Here is a 19,095-nt window from a genome sequence, read left to right as displayed (position 1 = left end):
GAAAGTTCTTCTGTGGAAGAAAATGAAGAAATGTAGCAATGACAGGAACCATACACATGGGAGAGAATCCTATGAGAGACTCTTCTTATTCTCCAGAAGCTGAAAACAGCTGTTCAGTCCGCAAGAACCGCTTGGGGAAGTTTTATGCAGACGTTTTTGTTTGTAGTAGTTTCTATCAGCTAGTTGAAAGCAGATTTTTTCTTGATTGTTCTGGTATCATTAATACTCACCATCCCCAGGTGTTTCTTCCCTGGTTCCAAGGAAACCGAAATGTCGCCGTTTCTCCAGCTGTCGTCGCCAATTTCGTCGCTCTGAAGAAACTCACCGAGCTTCTGGACACTGTGGAGGTCACGCACGAAAAGTGTCACTGAGACAGTTTAAATGTCGACAATCTCTCAGGAGGTTAAGGTTCCTTTAATTAAACCAGCTGGTACCACTACCTAACCACTCCTCACCTGACCAGCGCCTTGACAGCAAATCTGACCACCGTGGAGAGCAGGAAGAGCGGCGTGACCAGGATGTGAAACAGCGCCAGAGCAGCGAAGGCCTCGGAAGGAGTCGGACCGGTTTTATTAAGGAAGTGATGCATCACAAAAGTCTGCAAGACATGATTTTAACTTGCTCGTGATCAGTGAGCCTTATTGAAACGGTTTGAAGAAAGCAGCGAATAGGTTTTAAAACCGTCTTACCGCAAGGACGGCGGCAATGGGGATAGCAGCGTTCATGAAAACTGAACAGAGAGAGAAGACAGGGGAATTTAATTAATGGTGCAAGATTCAGAACATACTCGAGGAGACAAACAGCATCTGATTTATGCTTACAGGTATTAAATATGACCCGTAAACAACAAAATATTTATGTTTTATACAATAAGTAAAGACGATTTGCAGGAGAAAAACAAACGGCCTCATTGTGTCCACATGCAACAAACCATGGTTCTAGCAGTAGTAGTTATGGAGTGCATTGTTTTGGGACAGCCACTGTTTGCACCATCAATACCATGGGGTGGTTAAGATTAGGGTTAGGGTAATCTCATGTTCAGACCTGAGACGCTTGTAGAAATTCATGTAAAAGACATCTGTAGACACATGTACATACTTAAAGCTGGTTTTACTCGTGGATCATCAATCAGTTGACTCTGCTTTCTTTGTTATTCCTCGGGTTTACGTCCTGTTTTATTCAGGTAAGATCTTGTTTTAACTCCTTTTGTGATTCTCCTCCCTCATCATCCGCTGGGAAAAAAATATCTAACATCTCCTTCCATTGCTACGCTGATGACACACAGATCTACCTCTCCCTTAATTTAAGTCAGTCACTCAAATAAAAATTTGTTTTGTAGACATCAAAGACCGGTTGGCTCAGAACTTCCTTCAGCTAAATGACAGAAGTCTTACTCTTTGGCCGTCCACATGATACCACTGTTACCACCCAGAACCTCAACAACCTCTCCTCCTATATCACACCATATGCGAAGAACCTGAATGTCAGACAGTAATTTTAAGTTTTAACAGGCAGGTCCACTTTCCTCAAGCTCATAACCACCTCAAAAAACCAGACACTTCCCATCACCCTAGAAAAAATAAAAAGTTATTCACACATTCATATCATCCAGGCTGGACTACAGCAACTACTCAATCTACTCAGGTATTACCCAGAACACCATCTCCTGTCTCCAACTAGCCTAAAATGCTGCCGCCCAGTTATTAACAAGATCAGAGAAGTGAAGTGAAACCACATCACTCCCATTCGTGCATCATTACACTGTCCCTGAATCAAAGACATGTTGAATGTGAAGCATTTTGGTGGCAAATGCTCTTTGCTTTTAAGGTGCTACGTAAATGAAATAAATTTATGTTAGACTTCCTGCCAAGTTACTGCGGTGCTTTTTTGTTTCCTCCAGCCTTGTCCTGCATTTACCAAGCTTTAATTAAACTTCAAATGTGACATGCATGTATGGAAATGCATGCAAGAGGACAAGAGGAGTACGGCCGTTCATCTCACTCGACATGGACGTGTAGAAAGCAAACGTCTTGAGGCTGGTGAGCTCTTTCCCTCTGGTCTCCTCAACGCTGTCGCAGAAGATGTTTTCCCACGCGTACAGCTTCAGCAGCTTGATACCCTTTAAGATCTCTGAGGTCTTCTTCAGGCGATCTGTAGAGTGTTCCTGGAAGACACAGCAGGAACCACTGTGTGTGTTCAATTAAGGCCAAATAAATGCAGCAATAAAGGATTTTGATTATGCAGATTTTCATCTTACTAGTGTGCTTTTCTGCGTGTCCGCCAGCTTTGTAGCTATGAGGTACTGGACCGGAGCCAGGAGAACTATGACGGACGCTCCGACCAAGGCGCTCCATCCCAACAGGTAGTAGAGCAGAATCACTCCCATCACAATCTGCATGAAAAAGAAGAAGCTTCCAGTGAACCACACCGCAAGAAAGTGTATTTATAGTTTAAAAATACACTTTGTCCTACCTGTACAGGCATGGCCCACAGGTTGGGACAGAGGAAGAGGAACCACATCAGCTGGTTGGTCTCTATGGCGACGAGGTTGTTGATCTGCCCCAGTGTCATCTCACCCATGGACATGTTGGAAGTGGATAGACGCAGGATTTTGTTGTAAATCATCGCCTAGTTAGTGAAAGAAATGGGGGAAAATTATACTTGAATGATCAACAGATGAACTTTTTTACAAGTTGTGAATGCAAATTAGATGCATAGGTGGCAATATTGGCTACGGTTGTAATTGAAAAGAGACGAGGAGTTCACCAACCCCACCAAAAACTAAATGGTAAAGCTTCAGGATCTTTCTCCAGCCAAGTTTGTTATAATTCCATTCCAAACACATGTTTGGGTCTCAGAAGGTTAAGCTCTTGAGAGTTTGTTCTCTGGGTTACAGACAAAATTAGTGGATGAAGTGACACTATTATCAATAAATGTTTTGTGTAGCGGATTAATCTTTTGCCTGATTTACTTCCACCCTTGAACCTCCATCCAATCATCCAACATGAAATCTATTAACGAGAAACCCATGAATCAAATTATGCTTTTGAACATTTGCCGTGTCAACATAACCATTGTCTTAGGCTTAGGTTACCCAGTTTATTTTCAAAGTAAATTGAATTATTGTCACCGTCATGATTAGTTTTTTGGTTAAAAACTTTAATTGGGGCGATCTGATCTGAACTGACTCCAGTGCAACACATAACACTCTCAGGATTTCATGAATACATTCATGACTTAGCAGCAGCATGCTGTGCTTTAATGGAGACTTAAAGCTCTGTGATATACAATGCCAAAGTCTTTATGCTGCACAGTGACTCATATAAATAAACACTGAATTGTGTAGAAGTGCTTACTAAAGACCTCTTGCATGGCTTTTAGGTTTCAGCGTGTCTGTAAACTAGCTGCTCCCTCGGCGTTTAAAATAGTTGGTTGTCAGATTAAGAGGATGATGTTTGTGTTACGATGTACTCAGATGTGTAAGCGGTGGAGAGATCGCTCACGGTTAACTTTTCAAAGCAAACGCCTCGCCGTGGAAACAAGACGATGCTTCACTCACCAGCAGAGCCCCCCGCAGATTGATGCCTGTTTCTATGGTGACGTAGTAGGAGGCCTGTAGGAAGGTTCTCTGTAGGACCAAAGCCAGGAAGAGGAGAACAGCCAGGACTGAACTGTTCTGCAGGAGCTCGGTGGAAGACATGAAGTAGACGCCTAAATAGGTGTCCTAGAGGGACAAGCAGTTTAAGATTTAAGATTTCAGTTTATTTCAGTTCACATTATTTCCCCAAATTTCTGCAATATTCTGTACAAGTGTTGCAGCCTTGGTCCAGGATAAACCATCTCAACTGTGCAAACTGTTGTGTTTTGAGCTCTTTGCTGCCTGTGACCTTTTGCCAATATTAAGTGCACAAACTTTACACTGACGTACATGGTGGTTCAGAACTGACAAGTTTGATTCTGAAATACAGACTCCGGATGACGGGTGGACGCAGTACAGCCCCTCGGGAATCAGAAAACGCAATGTGGGATACCTGGCTGTCTACACGTCCTGGACAGGATAAAGCAAGGCAAGAACACAACTTGGCATTCAGACCATATTTGGCCAAATACGTCATTTGAATTGGAGCAGTACTGCAGTGATGGATGATGTTTCACAAGAACACAATTATAGACAAGAGTAAATATTGATTAACTGCCCCATGATTGTCTCACGCTTCCTGCCGTCCTGATTAACAGAACTCTGATCCTTGGACTTGGACTCCTTAGACTTTGTTTGTTGTATTCAGACACTTGTGGAAGTAGCTGGAGACACTACAACTGGGAGTATATGTGCCACGGTTTTTTGTTAGTGCTGGGGGTTTAGTTTTATCGCTTTATTTTATCCAGCAAAAAACGACTCCTGCCTTGCTTCTCTTTGCAATGTTTGTCTCATTTGTTCCTCTGTTAATTTGCTAATCAATGAATGACTTAACTGAACAGAAAAAAGTGAGATTTTACATTGCTTCCTTTTCTCCTTTTTTGTTCTAGAGACCTAATGTTCTATTTCCTGTATATTTCTATACATTTAAGTATTGAATAAAACCAACTTATAAAGCATTTCAGAACCATATTGTAGGTATAAATATATTAGTATATAACGTGCAATTAAGATTTACTAATAAATTGGCTGTTTAGTGCAGTTTTACCAAAGATTATAAGGTGTTGCAAAAAAAAAAAAAAAAAAAGCTTAACTTTGATAGGATGGGTTGCAGGTGGGTGAAACAATAAAAGTTTGTCCATAACAAAAATATGAGCTAATGAGATGAGCTACATTGGGAATTTGATTGATTCCTCTTCGAAGGGATTAAAGAGATAATTTGTGTTCGAGCTCTTTGTGCAAGTCAAGTCTCTAAAGTGGTTTGTCGGGAATTGGTGGCGGGTGGGGGATCTGATGGCACATTTGCGAATAAAGCAGGTGGCATCAAAAAGCTCCCTATGACGCTCTGCAGACCGTCTCTCTGCGTTAAACTGAAACACGGAGTGAGAGGTGAGCAGAGAATTTTCCATGTCACTCAGAAATGCAGAGTGTTCTGCTTTCTGTCTCCGCTGCCCATTACAGCCACTTTAACAGGCAGGCTTGGCCCTGACAACATCTCACATCTCTCAACATCGGCTACAACAACATCCCGCTAAAATGGAATGGATGCAAATACGCTGTCATTACAAAAGCATCTGTTCTGCCTCTCCAGACTCGCTCTGGCCGTATTACGACCTGTGGAGGAGGCTGGCACGGATTTAAGAGGAGATGATGTTTGTGATCAGCGCTGCCAAAGTATCTTCCTTGGCTAAATGGACTGCCCATAAAAGAGTCTGCATTCGCTCCCTCTGCTACAACACCTTATTGTGCTGCCATGGATGCTGTTGTTTAGTCTTGTTTGAGTTAAAAAGATGCAGTTTTTTATGGCTGACTGTGCTGATATATTAGGAATTTTGAGAGCTGGGCAAATAGAAGGAGTTAGAGTCAGGTTTAGCCGCTGCAGTGGAAGATGAGGCAACTATTTAACCCCCCAAAAAACTGGAAAAACTTGTGGAAAACATGATGGCATCTAAATTTATTTCATGATCCGATATTTGAAGTGTTGAAGATACCGTCAAAGTTTTTCAAATATCACAGGCTTCATTCACATGGACAATATTTCTTCAAGTTGATTCCAACTTAACTTAAATGATCTAATCAAAAGCAAAATTCTTTGGACATGAGTAAAGTGGTTCTGCGCACTGGTGAGTGTCAAACCTGCCATAAAACGTTATCGTCAAAGCTGATTTTAGTCAATCGAAAAAATTACCGACATTGATTTGGACTTGTAATGTTTTGTCCCTCTATTGTTTTTGATAAAGCTTCAGGTTTAAAGTCTGAGTAAAACCACGCATACTATGATGACATTTCAGTTCAACCTACGCCTTGGAGTGAGTCACTCATTGCTTTTATTGGACCACACACTGTCACAGTTAACCCACTCAAACAAGACTTTGGTCTCGTCCAGTAACATCAACCCACAGTTGCGTTCCTTGGATCTTTCTTTTCTAACAAACACACCCACCTTCATCTTGTCTGCTGTTGCCACATCGTCTTTAGTCTTCAGGTGCTTCACGATGCCCGAGATGCAGAGGGGCCCAGCGAAGCCGAGCAGGTCTGCCAGGTAGCGGAAGGTGCTGCTGAGCAGGATGGGCCGGCCAAACGCTCGATACATGGAGCGCCAGATTGACGGCGGTCGGTCCGGGTCCTCGGCCGTCTGCGCAGAGAAACGCGAACGAATGCGTGAGAAGCGTGTGTTTCTTTTCATGTGGTTAATCAAGCTTCACGAGCTGAACGTAATCTTGGCCTCACCCTCTGATCCTCGTAGGCGTCTTTTAGCCGCAGGTAGTTGGTGAGGGCTCTCATGGCGATGGGCAGCTTGCCGATCTTCTTCAGCTCTATAGGCCTCTTATGGGCTCCAATGATGAGAGGATTCATCCACCAATATGTCGCCTAAAAACGTGCCAAGAATTTGCATCATTTTCTGTACAACGCTGCCAAATAGTGGTCCGGTGGCATTTAATTAATCTACATCAATTTAAAATCAATTTGAAAATCTACCTTGGACAGCAGGTTGACAAATGGCTGCAGAAAGCGAACCCCTAAATCCTGCAAATCTTCTGGCGGCTTCACTTTCTGGGGGTTGGCAAAAAAGACGTATTTCTACAAGAAGACATGTCAGAAACATGTCAGAATATGCGTCATTTGCTGTAATTCACACCGATAACCAGGAGGCGGTTGTGAAACTTTCTTCCTCACCCTGACTCTGATGACGTTGACCTCCACGCCCATCAGCAGCCCATACAAAACCACCAACAGCGCTGTGATGCAGAACCTGAGGTGCTGTGGCCCAACGTTGAACTCTGCAAACTTCCAAAGCTTGATGGACTTGGTGATGAACGCCAACACCCAGTATATGAAAAGGACTGTGAGACAGGAAAGAAGAGTCATAAGATACATCCACTTACATCCTCTATCCATTATGAGTTCATGTTATCAGAATCCGAATCTACAGCAGCAGGCTGGGAACTGTGCACTGGGTTGGATTTTTTTGAGACAGATAACAGTTAAAGCAAAGGACAAGGCCAAAACCAAGCATTAAATAGCTGTTAATATTCAGAGATAATTTCTCCAGCTAATGTGGAAATGCCACAAATTGCAGTTCCTTGTATTTCCATTAAGGACTTCCTTCGAAAACTAATTAATCTCCACAGACTTCTATAACCCCATTTACAGAGAATGAAAATCCTGCGTTGTCCTGGGTCTTTTCGGCATGTTATCCCGGGTTAAATGACACAGGGTTTTATTGCCTCGGCTTGGCTGCAGTGTGCAACGCATCATCCCGCTAAATCACCCGATTACCCGAGGTAACTGCTTGTCGCTTCCTAATTTTGTCACTGGGCAAAATTACTTCCAGTAATTACTTCCAGTAATTTGTCTGTGATCTTAATCTGGATCTTGGACAGATAGCGCAAAAAGTCCAGATGTCACTGAACTATTCACCCGTTTAGACGGATATGATCAACCATTAATATTTTTATCGGCAAAGGTGGAGCTGATTTAAAGTCATGCATAATTAATGGTGTGTCCACTTTGTCACGCTGCCAAGATGGCATTGACACTGAGCTTTGAAACTGCTCTTTAGGAAACACAGTCAGAGACAAAGACAGTAAGTGTCGCCATCGTCTTACCAAGCAGCAGTTTGGGAAAGTTGGATGTCTCTATGTTGTGGTAGTAGACTACGGATGTTGTGGCCGCTACGAACCCCATGAACGCTGGCATGAAGAGATGCAGGTGGTTGGTTGACATCACCCTACAGCAAGGTACAAACACAAAATATATAATTAACCTGGAAACGTATCTGGTTGTCACAAACATTTCACTTAAATAAAGACAATTAAAAACGAACAAGTGACAAAATGCCTCACCTGTTGGAGACGATGCCTTCTGCAAACTCGCACACGTGCACGAACAGCAGGAGGAAGGTGAGGATCCACCTCATGTTGTGGCCGGGGAAATGAAGCCATGTGTTGTGATGGATCTGCACCTTAGAGCTCTGACTGCCCCACCCTGGCAGACAAACACACAAATCGATATGAACGTGATACGTTTGCAGAACTGTTAGAAATCGGAACCAAAAATAAATGTTGGTACAGTGACTTTTTAGTAGAACTCACACATGGAACAAAACAGAAAATCAGAGTGATGGCATGGAGAGAACAGCCTTAAACACGAACAGAAGTGAGCAGCTTTCTCACGTTAAATGGAAACTGCTTTATCCTTCCTTTCTGATTAAATTAAGGTTCTTCTAAATGCATCAGACACCTCCACTGAAATCTAATAGAAGTCAACTTGAGAGTGGGGCAACGCTTCTGTCCAGAGTAAGAGAAATGTCCGAGATCTAGAACCAAGAACCAAGAAATGATGGTACAAAAAAAGGATCTAATGCTTTGATTTGTAATGTATCAGCAAAAAACACAAATTCCTCAGCAATTACCGTGTTCTGACCTCTGATAGAATCAACAACATTCTCTAATTACAATCAAAGCTGCAAGCAGCGACAACCGGGCCATCCCACCCTGTGACTTCCTGGCTCAGCGTCACACAGCGTGGACTGTGCCTCATTCTAACCGATGCCCTCCTTCAGGGCTTCCAGTGCTTTCAGATGGAAAATGAAAAATCAGCTTTTTACAAGGATTATATTGCACACTGGAATTACACAATGCGGCTCTAAAGAACAACTAGGAACGCTGTTTATCTTGTGTAGAACATGTTGATTTTGACATATATTTCATGACGTTTGTTCCAGAAGGCCGATTTTCTTGTTGGGGATCTTAGTCATATTGACATGTAGATATATTCATGCTTTGAACAGTTCATGGCAAAACAGCAAAACTCGTGGAGTTCAACCAAAGCTTAAAGTTCTGAATACTTTGGAACTGTCAGAAATTAAAAGGAAAATGAGTGAGTCTGACTTTGATGGAGTCAATTCTTTAGGAAGGAATGTTTGTGGTGACAAGTTTTCGATGTTTACGGCAAAACACCAAACTTTGAATGGGTGTGACGGCCAAGACAAATAACTTTTGCAGAAGCCTTTGATGACTTTTAATCACTCAGATCTTAATAGTGCACCCACCAAATCTGAAGCAGATGGAATAAGTTTTGTAGTAGGAATTGGTTAAAATACAACCCCTGAAAATGCAGATTTCCCATGCGGTATCATGGCCTTATTGTGTGAAGAAGCTTCAGGTAACTTCAGATCTCAAAGGTCTCAAGAGTAGACTGACCTGACCTGAAGCGTAATACAGGTCCAAATTCAGATATCAAATATTTAGCAATTATTATTAATTTGTAAAAATCAAAGTTGCAAATAAAGAATTATTACTGGGTTTGTCTCTGCTCTGCGCTAAATGGACCGGAGCTGTTTTGTAGGCTCAGGCCAAAAGAGTACATAAAAATCTAGAACCAGGAAGCATCAATTAGTCAGTCCTTGGGGAGCAAGCTGAGGGCTTATGGTCAGAAGCATTCCCATAAACCTCTGGGTAAACACACACATAGATACCCTAGCAGTCAAAGTAAAACAGCAATAACAGAAGTTACTCTAAAGTAAACTAACGCTGTAAAAACAAAATTTCTTTTTTCTCTTTCCTCCATTCCTCACATTCTTCCTCTGATCCTCCATTAACTCTACTACTTCTACTTCTTCCTCCTCGTTGTCCAAGAAAATCATGTGTAATAACTGATATTATATTTTGTTTTACAGTTTGTTTCACGCTTTCCCACTATAGTCATTTTCAACCACTGGTCTAATCTGGTCTTAGCTTCAAAGCTGCTTAATGTTCACACTGTCAAAAGAGGAGGAAAGTTAATATCTGCAAGACATCTGCTCTGCCTGCCAAATCACATAGATGAGTGATCCAGTTGGGAAGATTCAGGAAAAATGTCTGCAATTGGCATTTTACAGAATCTGAACCACTTTAAACCCATTTAAGAGATTTTTTTTTTTTTTTTCAGCAGTGGGTGCTTTCATGTGTCTTGCTTAAAAATTGTGTGAAATAAAAAAATGTTAAAATAGTTTCCCATCAGCCCTAGAATAGAGAGTTTCAGATTGGTGTAATTCAACCAGTCCACTTGGAGTCATAGTTTTGTTACAGAGCTATTTCCTGTTACAGTTACTGTGGCTTTTGCTCCTGACGTAGCCACAAATGCTGAAAATGTGAAGCCCGGAAACTTTGTCATCATCGTATAAGATCTGAAATTGGACACAAAATGTAAATGACTAAAGGAACCAGTAAAGTGCAGTTCTTTGAATGTCCACTGGGTTGAGGCTGGGATAGTGAGTCAATCCCAATCGGCCTACAAGGTAAAATGTCCAATTTTACGATAGAAATAAACGCTCCACCTCCTCCAATATGGCGACCCCCAGTGCCACTACACTGAGCTTCAACCCCAGGAATCCTATGGGTTCATCCATCCTTATATACAGTCAGTGGTCTATCACACAGGGCAGAAAAACATATTTGGTCCTCCAAGGTACCCGTAACCATATGTATAAAACACAGTACAGTAAAATAATGATAGAAATGATGACTGATTCAATAATCCCCCTTGGATTAGTTCAGTCCTGACAGCTACAGCGAGACTCTCTAGAGACTTTCCATTGGAAAAGGTGAAGTTTTAAGAGGCTTAAGCAGGAAACACTTCTGTCACACATCTGTCAGGACACGCATAACACAGACGCCGCCACTGTGACTTTTTCTGCAGAACTACAGAACGTCTTTGGAAATACACCGAAATACATCCATCATCCACCAATAGATTACAATCATAAAACAAGTATTTTTTCCCCATTTGTCATAAATACAGAGGTTCCTACCGATGAAGAGGATGGGGAAGGTGATGAAGAGCAGGAAGACATGTGGAACCAGGTTGAGAGCATCCACAAAGCAGCCATTGTTCAGCGTGCCATTCTCCACACTGTAGGGATTGATATCCTTGTTGTTGCCACAAAACGACAAGGCCATGCCACCAAACCCAGCTGCTCCACACAAGCCCTCAGTCAATCTGTGTCAACAAGAAAAAAATAAAGTAAGAAATTAAAAGGAGTTCACTCAGCACAAATCAAATCCCGACACTTCTTTGTGCCGCTCTGGTCAGCTTTGAAAAAAGGTCAAATGCTTTTTGTGGCATGTCACATATTCAAGTGCACACTCTCACACAGGCTAGCCTCAGGCATGAGAGCTATTTCAGGGCCAGCGTCCAGCTACATGCTCCCTGGCTTAAGGTGGCTTCATGTTAAATAACTATTAAGAGTTGGAAAGGAAACATGTTGTGAGCCCAAGACTTACAAGACCAGACTGTAGGATTTAAAGGGTAGACCAGAACAGACACTGGTTCTAGAGGGGGGTTTTGTGGCTTTGTTGTGCTAGAATTCGTAGATTTTTCTAGATGCATGGAAAGGCGAGAATAAGGAAGTGATTTTAAATGGTTGTAATCTTCAACTTCACCACTAGATGGCTATCGATCCTACACACTGGCCCTTTAAGATTCACAGCCCTGAATCCCAAACATCCTGACTCACATGTTTCATTGGAGGACCAAGTATTTTCACGTTTGAAGAATGTACGATTTATAAAACATGCCGGTTGCAATATGCAACCTCACCACTAGACGGTGTTCATTCCTGCACAGTGGTCCTTTAAGTCTCAGTCTCAATTGTGACCGAACTGCTTCCCACTGTAATTGCCACTTTGATGTCAATTTAATATGATAGTATCTCCTTAACTTAAGAAACATAGCAAGTAAAAGTGTCAACTTAAATATTTGTAACTTAAATGGTTGTTTCAGTTGGTTTGGATGATGAGAGTCTAAACAAACACAACCTCCTTTAGGCTACAGACATGCTGAACAAACTACATCATCCATAAATACCACATATAGCTCCTCCATGAGTCACTACACACGGCAGCAAGAGAGTCCTTAAAATGAAGAAAGGGAATTTGAAAGTCTCTTACCTCGGAGTAAAGAAATAATCCTCACTGACAGCCTTTCATTCCGGGAGTCTGGGTTTAAAAAAATAAAATAAATAAATAAATAAAGGAAAGAAGAAAGAAAACAGACAGTGGAGAGAAGGGAAATAAAATACAGTCAGGGCTGTAGAGCAAAAGTTGATTATTTTTAGCCCCGCAAGAGCATCAGCTGCTCTACTTACTGCAGCTCGACTGTGCCGAAGCTGTCAAGAGACATCGAGTAACACACACAACTTCCGATTGTGTCCTTCAAAATAAAGCACCGGGAAATTATACTAATGTATAAGATTTTCTTTATACAATAAATAAAGCCACATCACTGTAATAATAACTAAACAGTGCTGGTACACGTGCATTTAAACGCATAATAATAAAAAAATATGATTCTAGGATGATGGAATGATGCCAATAAGAATAGACTGAGTCTGAGAGAGTTTGATGTAAACATTTGATAATCCATTTGAGCAAAAGATGAATGAAGCCAGAGTCCATGTGAGTAGAAACTTAGAAACCATGGAAACATGTTAGTCACCTTCTGTCGAATGAATCCAGTGTTGTCAATAAAGTTAGAGATAAAAGTTTATTTTTTTTCTGCAGAACCACTTTTAACAATACAGTTTGATACTGATTTATGTTTTGGAGCGTGTAAACTCATATACCTGATCATACTGTTTTATTTAGCGTCCATGGAAACACTTAAAGTAGAATCTGTGGACAGTTACAAGAAATTCAATCTTGGGGGGAAAAGTAGCGCTCATGTAAACTAAAACTGAATAATGTGGATTTATTTGCAAGACGAACAAACTTGACCTCGTTAGTGACATATTACCTCATATTTGACGCCATTGGGTGAATTTTATCCATATTTCAAGATTTGTTTGGTTTACTTTCATTGTCATCCTCACAAATAGTAGAATCCAGGGGCCTTGTTGGATTTGCCATTTTACTTTAAATTCAAGCTCAACTTTCCCGTGTGTGTTTTATTTTAAAGGTCGACTTTTGGGAACTTCCGGCAAAGGTGTACGCAACTTCGTCACACTTGACACAACGTCGCCTCCTATCAGATTTCCAAACTTGTACCAGTCCGGTGGTGAGAAGGGGGTTTATTATAGGCATACGTCAAGGTGAGACACAGTTTACAAACTTAAAAAATATATATTTTAGCTCAAAAAGATCAAATAGGTTTTTGTTTTAGCATCAGAATCATTTTGAAAGTCGAATACAACCCCAAATATCCAAGTCAAATTATCATTATTATTATTATTTTTACATCTATCATCTATAAATCTTACTAACGGTGCTTTAGCCTGGTATGAAAATTAATATTTTTGCAAAGGCATATTTAATGTGCACTCTTAAATCTATAATCTGGTTCGGTGTGCGCCTGTAAAGCCTCGCTGAATCCAGGGAATATTGCAGGATTTCACTTTGCTTTGTTTGGCTCTGGAACGCGTCGGATGGAAGACCTTGGACGCCGCCATGGGGGCTGCTGAAACCCGGAGCTGCAAGATGTCACTGCTGCGTGGGTCATCTCAAACGCACAAGAAACGAGCACGGAGCAAGGACAAACCGAGTTTCCTGCAGTGTTTTCCAAACCACAGTCCATTCAGAAAACAAACGATTTAAGATTTTTACGATTGAAGACCAATATAAATACAGATAAATACAATGTTGTGTTTTAATTCAAATCACTGACATCAAATTTTATATTCGGCGTAATAAAACTGATAAAATAAGATACAACTTTCTTAATTTTTCTATTTTTTTGTACTGTCCCAAATACGACACGCTTCAGACTCCTTCCAAAACTCGCAGCACTGAAGACGCGAATCCAGTTCTTATTTTAACAGAAAGAAAAGTAGTTGGTAGGTGATATTCTAGCCGAATGTAAGACTTTCTCCTACAGATTCAGGTTTCATGCCGAATTTATTTTTTAAGCGCGCATTTCTAACCGATAATCCGCATTTAGCTAAAATTGTACGGTTTTTAAATGAAGTCTGGCGCCTTAACTGAAGACGTCGTGTCACACCAAGCTGAAGATGCTGACAGATGGATAAGGATAACCGCCTTGTGGCATAACACTTACCCGATGCTGGCGCAGGGTGCCTGGGCTCCTTCGTGCGTCCTCTCCGGTTCGGTGCCTTGATTCTGGCTGCGGGTTTCTCTTCAGATTCCGCCTGTTCGCATGGAAACGCCGCAAACGCAGCACAGCGAAGGCAGACGCACTGACAGGGACGTTAGCTGGTTGTATGCAGCGAAATTATTATTAGTGCATGGAAAAAAAAAAAAAAAAAAAAAAAATAGGTCACATTAAAGCCGCGTGTTGTGTAGCACGTTGTTGTTGTTTGTGTGTAAAGAAGAAAAGTGAGCAAAGAAAGACACCTGCACCAAGATGATATAATACGGCTCCGTGTGAGGTTAGTGATGAGAGGAAACGAGGCTGAGAACGAAGACATTAACAAAGGCTGGGTTAGTGTGTTCACCTGAGCTGCAACACAGGAACCTGATTTAATTATAAAGTAAAAGAAGAAGTCATTTTAGCAAAGTTTGGAAAATTGAGAAGTCGCGATGATGACAATGATCCATGAACATATGGTGTTTATGATGGTTTGTTTAATTACCTGGGGGGCTGCAGTCCAGCTTAAATCGCTCTAAAGTGAACCCTGTGAGAAATTGCTTCAAATATGATTGAAGAAAGAAAGAAAGAAAAGAAGACAAACATTTATAAATTAAGACAACCAGAAAGAAGAAAGAAACAAAAACACATAAATAAATAAATAAAATATATTTAATTTGGCTTTGGAATGCTTCATGATCCCTCTGGGGCCTCTGAGGCCTGTTGCCGTGCCAACCTGACTCTGAATCAACTGCATCAATGGCAGAAAATTGGACGGGATGGACGGGATGGATGGAATGTGTGTTCTTAACCATAGACTGCTCATAAATGAGCTTCTAACAGCGAAGCTCGATGGGGTTTTTGAAGCTCAGTGCGTCGTCTCCGGTCGCCGCCATCTTGAATGCACTTGTCCTCTGAGCTAATTCCAAAATGGCCAAAGAGGTGGAGCGCGAGAGGAGCCACGGTAGCCAGACAGAAAGACAAGAAGAAAGACGTGAGTTAAGAAGAGAATACATCAAGCTCCCTCAGAGAAACCTGAAAATGTATGGATGTGGCTCCAGACCACTCACAGCTTTGAAGCTCAGTGTAGCATCTCCGGTGGCCGCCATCTTGAATGCATTTGAGTTAACGTCTCCTCTGAGCTAATTCCAAAATGGTCAAAGAGGTGCAGCATGAGAGGCGCTATGATAGCTTTAGCAGCTAGCAACCGGGATGTAAACATGTTTCTGACTGACTCACTTTTGGAGTCTGCCTCTAGTGGACGTTTGAGGAACTGTCGTTTCAGGTTGCTGCTCACTTGATGCTAGAGAATCCAGGCTAAATCAGCTGCTGTTAGCAGTAGTATAGCGCTACACTGCATTGTGGGTAACGTAGGAGTCCCATTGTAAATTGGTGGAGTACCTAAACTATGTGAACGCAGTCTGGACTCCGGTTTCACGAGATAAACACAAACATTTGCACCTGAGAAAAAAAACCATTCTCATGATCTTTCTTATCTCAGATATCCCCCCAAAAATCTACTCGTGAACCCCATGCGAGGAAGTGCCGACCTCCAGGAAGGGGCGTGGGGGGGTTAGTGGGTTTGAATGAACCAGGCAATGCTGAGCCTGGGACTCCGTTCGTCGCCGTCTCCCAGCTGAGAAGCCGGAGCCTGGGGGCAACAGCTGAACCGGAGAGAGGGCAAAAGGCGAAGACCGGAGTGTGTAGGAGGATTTGTCGACGGGAACACCAAGAGACGCACAAAGGGGGGGGGGGGGGGGGGGTCTGAGATTCCCCCCAAGTACCACACACACACTGATGCTTTCATCTTTTTCTGTGACATTACACTGACTCATGTTAATTTCCTGGACTCTCCGAGATCACATCACTTAATTACACTTAATCCCAGCAGAAGTTTGAAGAACACAATGTGTCGTCGCTTTCGTGGCCTTTAATCTCTCCCGGGGATTTCGCAAACACTCCCACTCGCCCTCTCTTCCTCCGCTCGTGCACTCGCTCACATACAGTAGAAAAAAAAAAAGAAAAAAAAAATTAAAAACCAGATGTTCGGCTTTCACCTTTGACCCTCAACTGGGAAGTAGCACTCAAGTGTGATGGAGACATGAAATAAAATAAAAGGTTGATGCGTTTGAACCGTCGCTGTGACTCATTTGCATTATTAATATGTGTATCTATTTATTTATCTGACTGTGTTTATGGGTGCTTATGCTACAGCGTGAGAAAGTGCTGTCCAGAGGGAGGTGTTTGACCAACATGTAGCCCCCAAACAGGAAGTGGACACACACACACACACACACATATGATGACTTATGTCTTTGTGAGAACCCTCGTGGTGTTTCTGGTCCCTTCAGCTCTGGAATATTCACATATTGACCCAACAGATATCAACACTCTAAAAAACGTGGAAAAATAGGTTTGGTTATGAAGAATTAGGGCTCAAGATAAGGAATGAAATAAGCAAAAAGTTGCTTTTTTAAAAATATCTTGACTCACAATAAATAGTCCTCTTTTTTATTTATAAAAATTAAGTTATTCTCTGAAAAATCTTCTTCTTCAACGTATATATATATATAAAAATATCTAATCAACCAAAGAAATTGCGACCCCTGCAGTACCTCCTCCGAACCCCTAGGGGTCGCAGAACCCCCGTTAAGACCTATGTCCTAAAAATTTACTACTAAGGCCACGTTCTGCAGGCTAAAATGCTAACACCTTTAGCGGGTAGAATGGCTTCAAATATTAACCAGATGAGTCAGTGCAGATGAAAAGTTCTGGTGAGATATTTCACTGGATGAATTTGATTAATGTGAAACCAATAAAGGAAAAACATGACATTTCTCCCAAGATCTGTATCTAATTCTGTGGCAACTCATCCTGTTGCTGATGAGATTAGACTTTCCAAAAAGCGTCACTTTCTAAAACAGAGCATGTTGAATTAATTAATCCCACTTGATATTTTGCTCAGGAAAGAAAAAAAAAAGGATTTCCTCACACAAAACATTTAAAAAAATTTCTATTCTTGTCGTTGTTTATTTTTCAGAAATGATCCCAAAATGACAAAACTTCTCACTTACCAGATACGACAAGGTTTTTAGGAACGTCTCCAACAGTCGAGGGTTAATTTGGTGGCACCGTAGGAGGAATCACATTATCACATCTCATCGTTTTTCATTCAGTTCTTACTAAGATATTATAGTTTGGGTCAGACAGACCAACACATCACCAGCTAGAAAAACTGAAAAGATCTTCAAAAAACTGTTTCTGCACTTAAAAAAATTAAGTAAAGTTCAGAGAAACACTTTTTGAAAAGGTCTTTAGGAGAATGACGTCGGACTCAGTTTCTAAAATCAAAAAAAGTGATAAATAAAAAGTGAAGAAAATATGGAAAGATGTTGCATTTTGCAAAGGAAAGATACTTTCCACATTTTTTCTAAATACGTGTTATGTGATTAAATAAATTTCCAACAATTATCCAACGCTGTTTTGAAAAAGTCTTCTACCTCCATTGAATAAATTAGTAACATATGAAGGTGAAGATAATTTGGAAAGTCTCACAAATTTTTCTCACCATCCAAATTTTACAAAATACTTTCCAATAATTTCCCAGAATGTGACTTAATAAAATTCCAATAAACGTCCTGATTGTCTTAGTAGAAATGTTCTCAACTTGTTTCACTCAATCTTTAAAATCAACATGAAATACATGAAAGCAAAAAACTCTTTTTTTTTTGTTTTGTTTTTTCTTTTTGCAATGGAAAGACACAAAATTCTTAGATTTCCCATAAATGTGTACCATATTTTGCAGGAGAACTTTCTCAGTCTCTGAAACAATCTCCACTCTGTAGGTTTAAATCTCAACATTTGACAATGAACATTTTGAGGAAGCTGCATATCTTCTCAAACTTAACTGATGTGTCCGTGCACAGGTTTGGTTTTTAGTCTGTGCTGCCACCTTCTGGGGAGAAAAAAGAACAAGAACAAGAACAAAACAGTTGTGTGTTGTTTTGTTGAGGGTGATTAGAAAGACAGAAGAGTAGGCGTCAAATTTAGTTGATTCACAAATGGTGAATAGAAACTGTCAACTCACTTTTTTAAAGTGCATCAAAGCTACAACGGTTCCTTCATTTCTTTCTTTGATGCTCTGGAGGGAAATTTAAATTATTAAACACATGATTGTGCAGATTTTGGTGAAACGTTGCTGCAGAAAAGATTCAGGGTAAGAAACGTGCTGTTTAATTGTTTTCTTCTATGAAAAGATTTCAGCTCATGATCAGTTTCCAACTAGTTTTCTTTTTTGTTTGTTTGCTGGAGCTCATATTCACCACTAGAGAGCGTCCTTGTCTTAATTTAATGAAGCAGAAATAAAGAAGGAAGAGCACAAATGACCTAAGACTGAGGCATCAGCTGCTGGTATTTAAGAGCTGGAGATATTAAAGTTTATTTGAACTGGTTATAGTATGAATAAGTGTTATAATTTATGAAAAACAACATGAACTGTTTGTATTTGTAGAAAGAAAATCTTCCCAAAATAAAATGAAGTTTATTTATAGAGCGTAGAACATCTTCAGATACGATCAGAACATACATGAAAATATGAAATGAAATAAGCTCCGAACAAATGAGAGCAAATCAGAGACATTATTTTAATATTAGTTGTTCACAAATCAACAACACGATGGAGAAGAACAGGACAAAAAGAAAGAAAACTTAGAGGAGCAACTTTAACAAGACAAGTTTAACTTGTAACTTAATAACAAGTTATTATTTTTACTTAGATAGTGACTCTAAGACTGGACAGACGCAGGTTGAATTCAGAAACGAAAAAGGTCCAAAGCTAAATGTGGACTTAGCTGATTATTAATTACAAATACATAAAAAAATATAATTTTTTTTAT

At 40.7% G+C, this 19,095-nt stretch overlaps 1 protein-coding gene across 10 annotated transcripts in view; it reads right to left on the bottom strand.

Moving 5' to 3' along the window:
* Positions 1-14,694, bottom strand: part of abcc9 (ATP-binding cassette, sub-family C (CFTR/MRP), member 9) — a 53,524-nt gene extending 38,830 nt beyond the window's left edge. For 3 of the 10 annotated variants that reach the window (XR_007111253.1, XM_047575209.1, XM_047575212.1), the window contains exons 1-16: positions 14,171-14,693; positions 12,070-12,117; positions 10,932-11,119; positions 7,984-8,125; positions 7,747-7,868; positions 6,815-6,981; positions 6,617-6,718; positions 6,368-6,508; positions 6,081-6,272; positions 3,560-3,724; positions 2,473-2,628; positions 2,258-2,392; positions 2,002-2,164; positions 690-730; positions 456-598; positions 231-339 (exon numbers count right to left, since the gene is read on the bottom strand). Coding sequence is in view for 7 of the 10 variants with exons in the window: in XM_047575209.1 (XP_047431165.1) it covers positions 231-339; positions 456-598; positions 690-730; positions 2,002-2,164; positions 2,258-2,392; positions 2,473-2,628; positions 3,560-3,724; positions 6,081-6,272; positions 6,368-6,508; positions 6,617-6,718; positions 6,815-6,981; positions 7,747-7,868; positions 7,984-8,125; positions 10,932-11,079 (1,926 nt within the window). In the remaining 3 variants the exon portion in view is untranslated. Of the gene's footprint in view, positions 1-230; positions 340-455; positions 599-689; positions 731-2,001; positions 2,165-2,257; positions 2,393-2,472; positions 2,629-3,559; positions 3,725-6,080; positions 6,273-6,367; positions 6,509-6,616; positions 6,719-6,814; positions 6,982-7,746; positions 7,872-7,983; positions 8,126-10,931; positions 11,120-12,069; positions 12,118-14,170 lie in introns of all 10 variants that reach the window. The other 7 variants (XR_007111251.1, XM_047575208.1, XR_007111254.1 and 4 more) reach the window with 5 other exon arrangements.
* Between the last annotated feature and the right edge of the window lie 4,401 nt (positions 14,695-19,095).

The sequence above is a fragment of the Mugil cephalus genome, chromosome 22 (genome assembly GCF_022458985.1).
Source record: "Mugil cephalus isolate CIBA_MC_2020 chromosome 22, CIBA_Mcephalus_1.1, whole genome shotgun sequence".
NCBI classification, from domain to species: Eukaryota; Metazoa; Chordata; class Actinopteri; order Mugiliformes; family Mugilidae; genus Mugil; species Mugil cephalus.
This window is presented reverse-complemented; position numbering and strand designations above follow the sequence as displayed.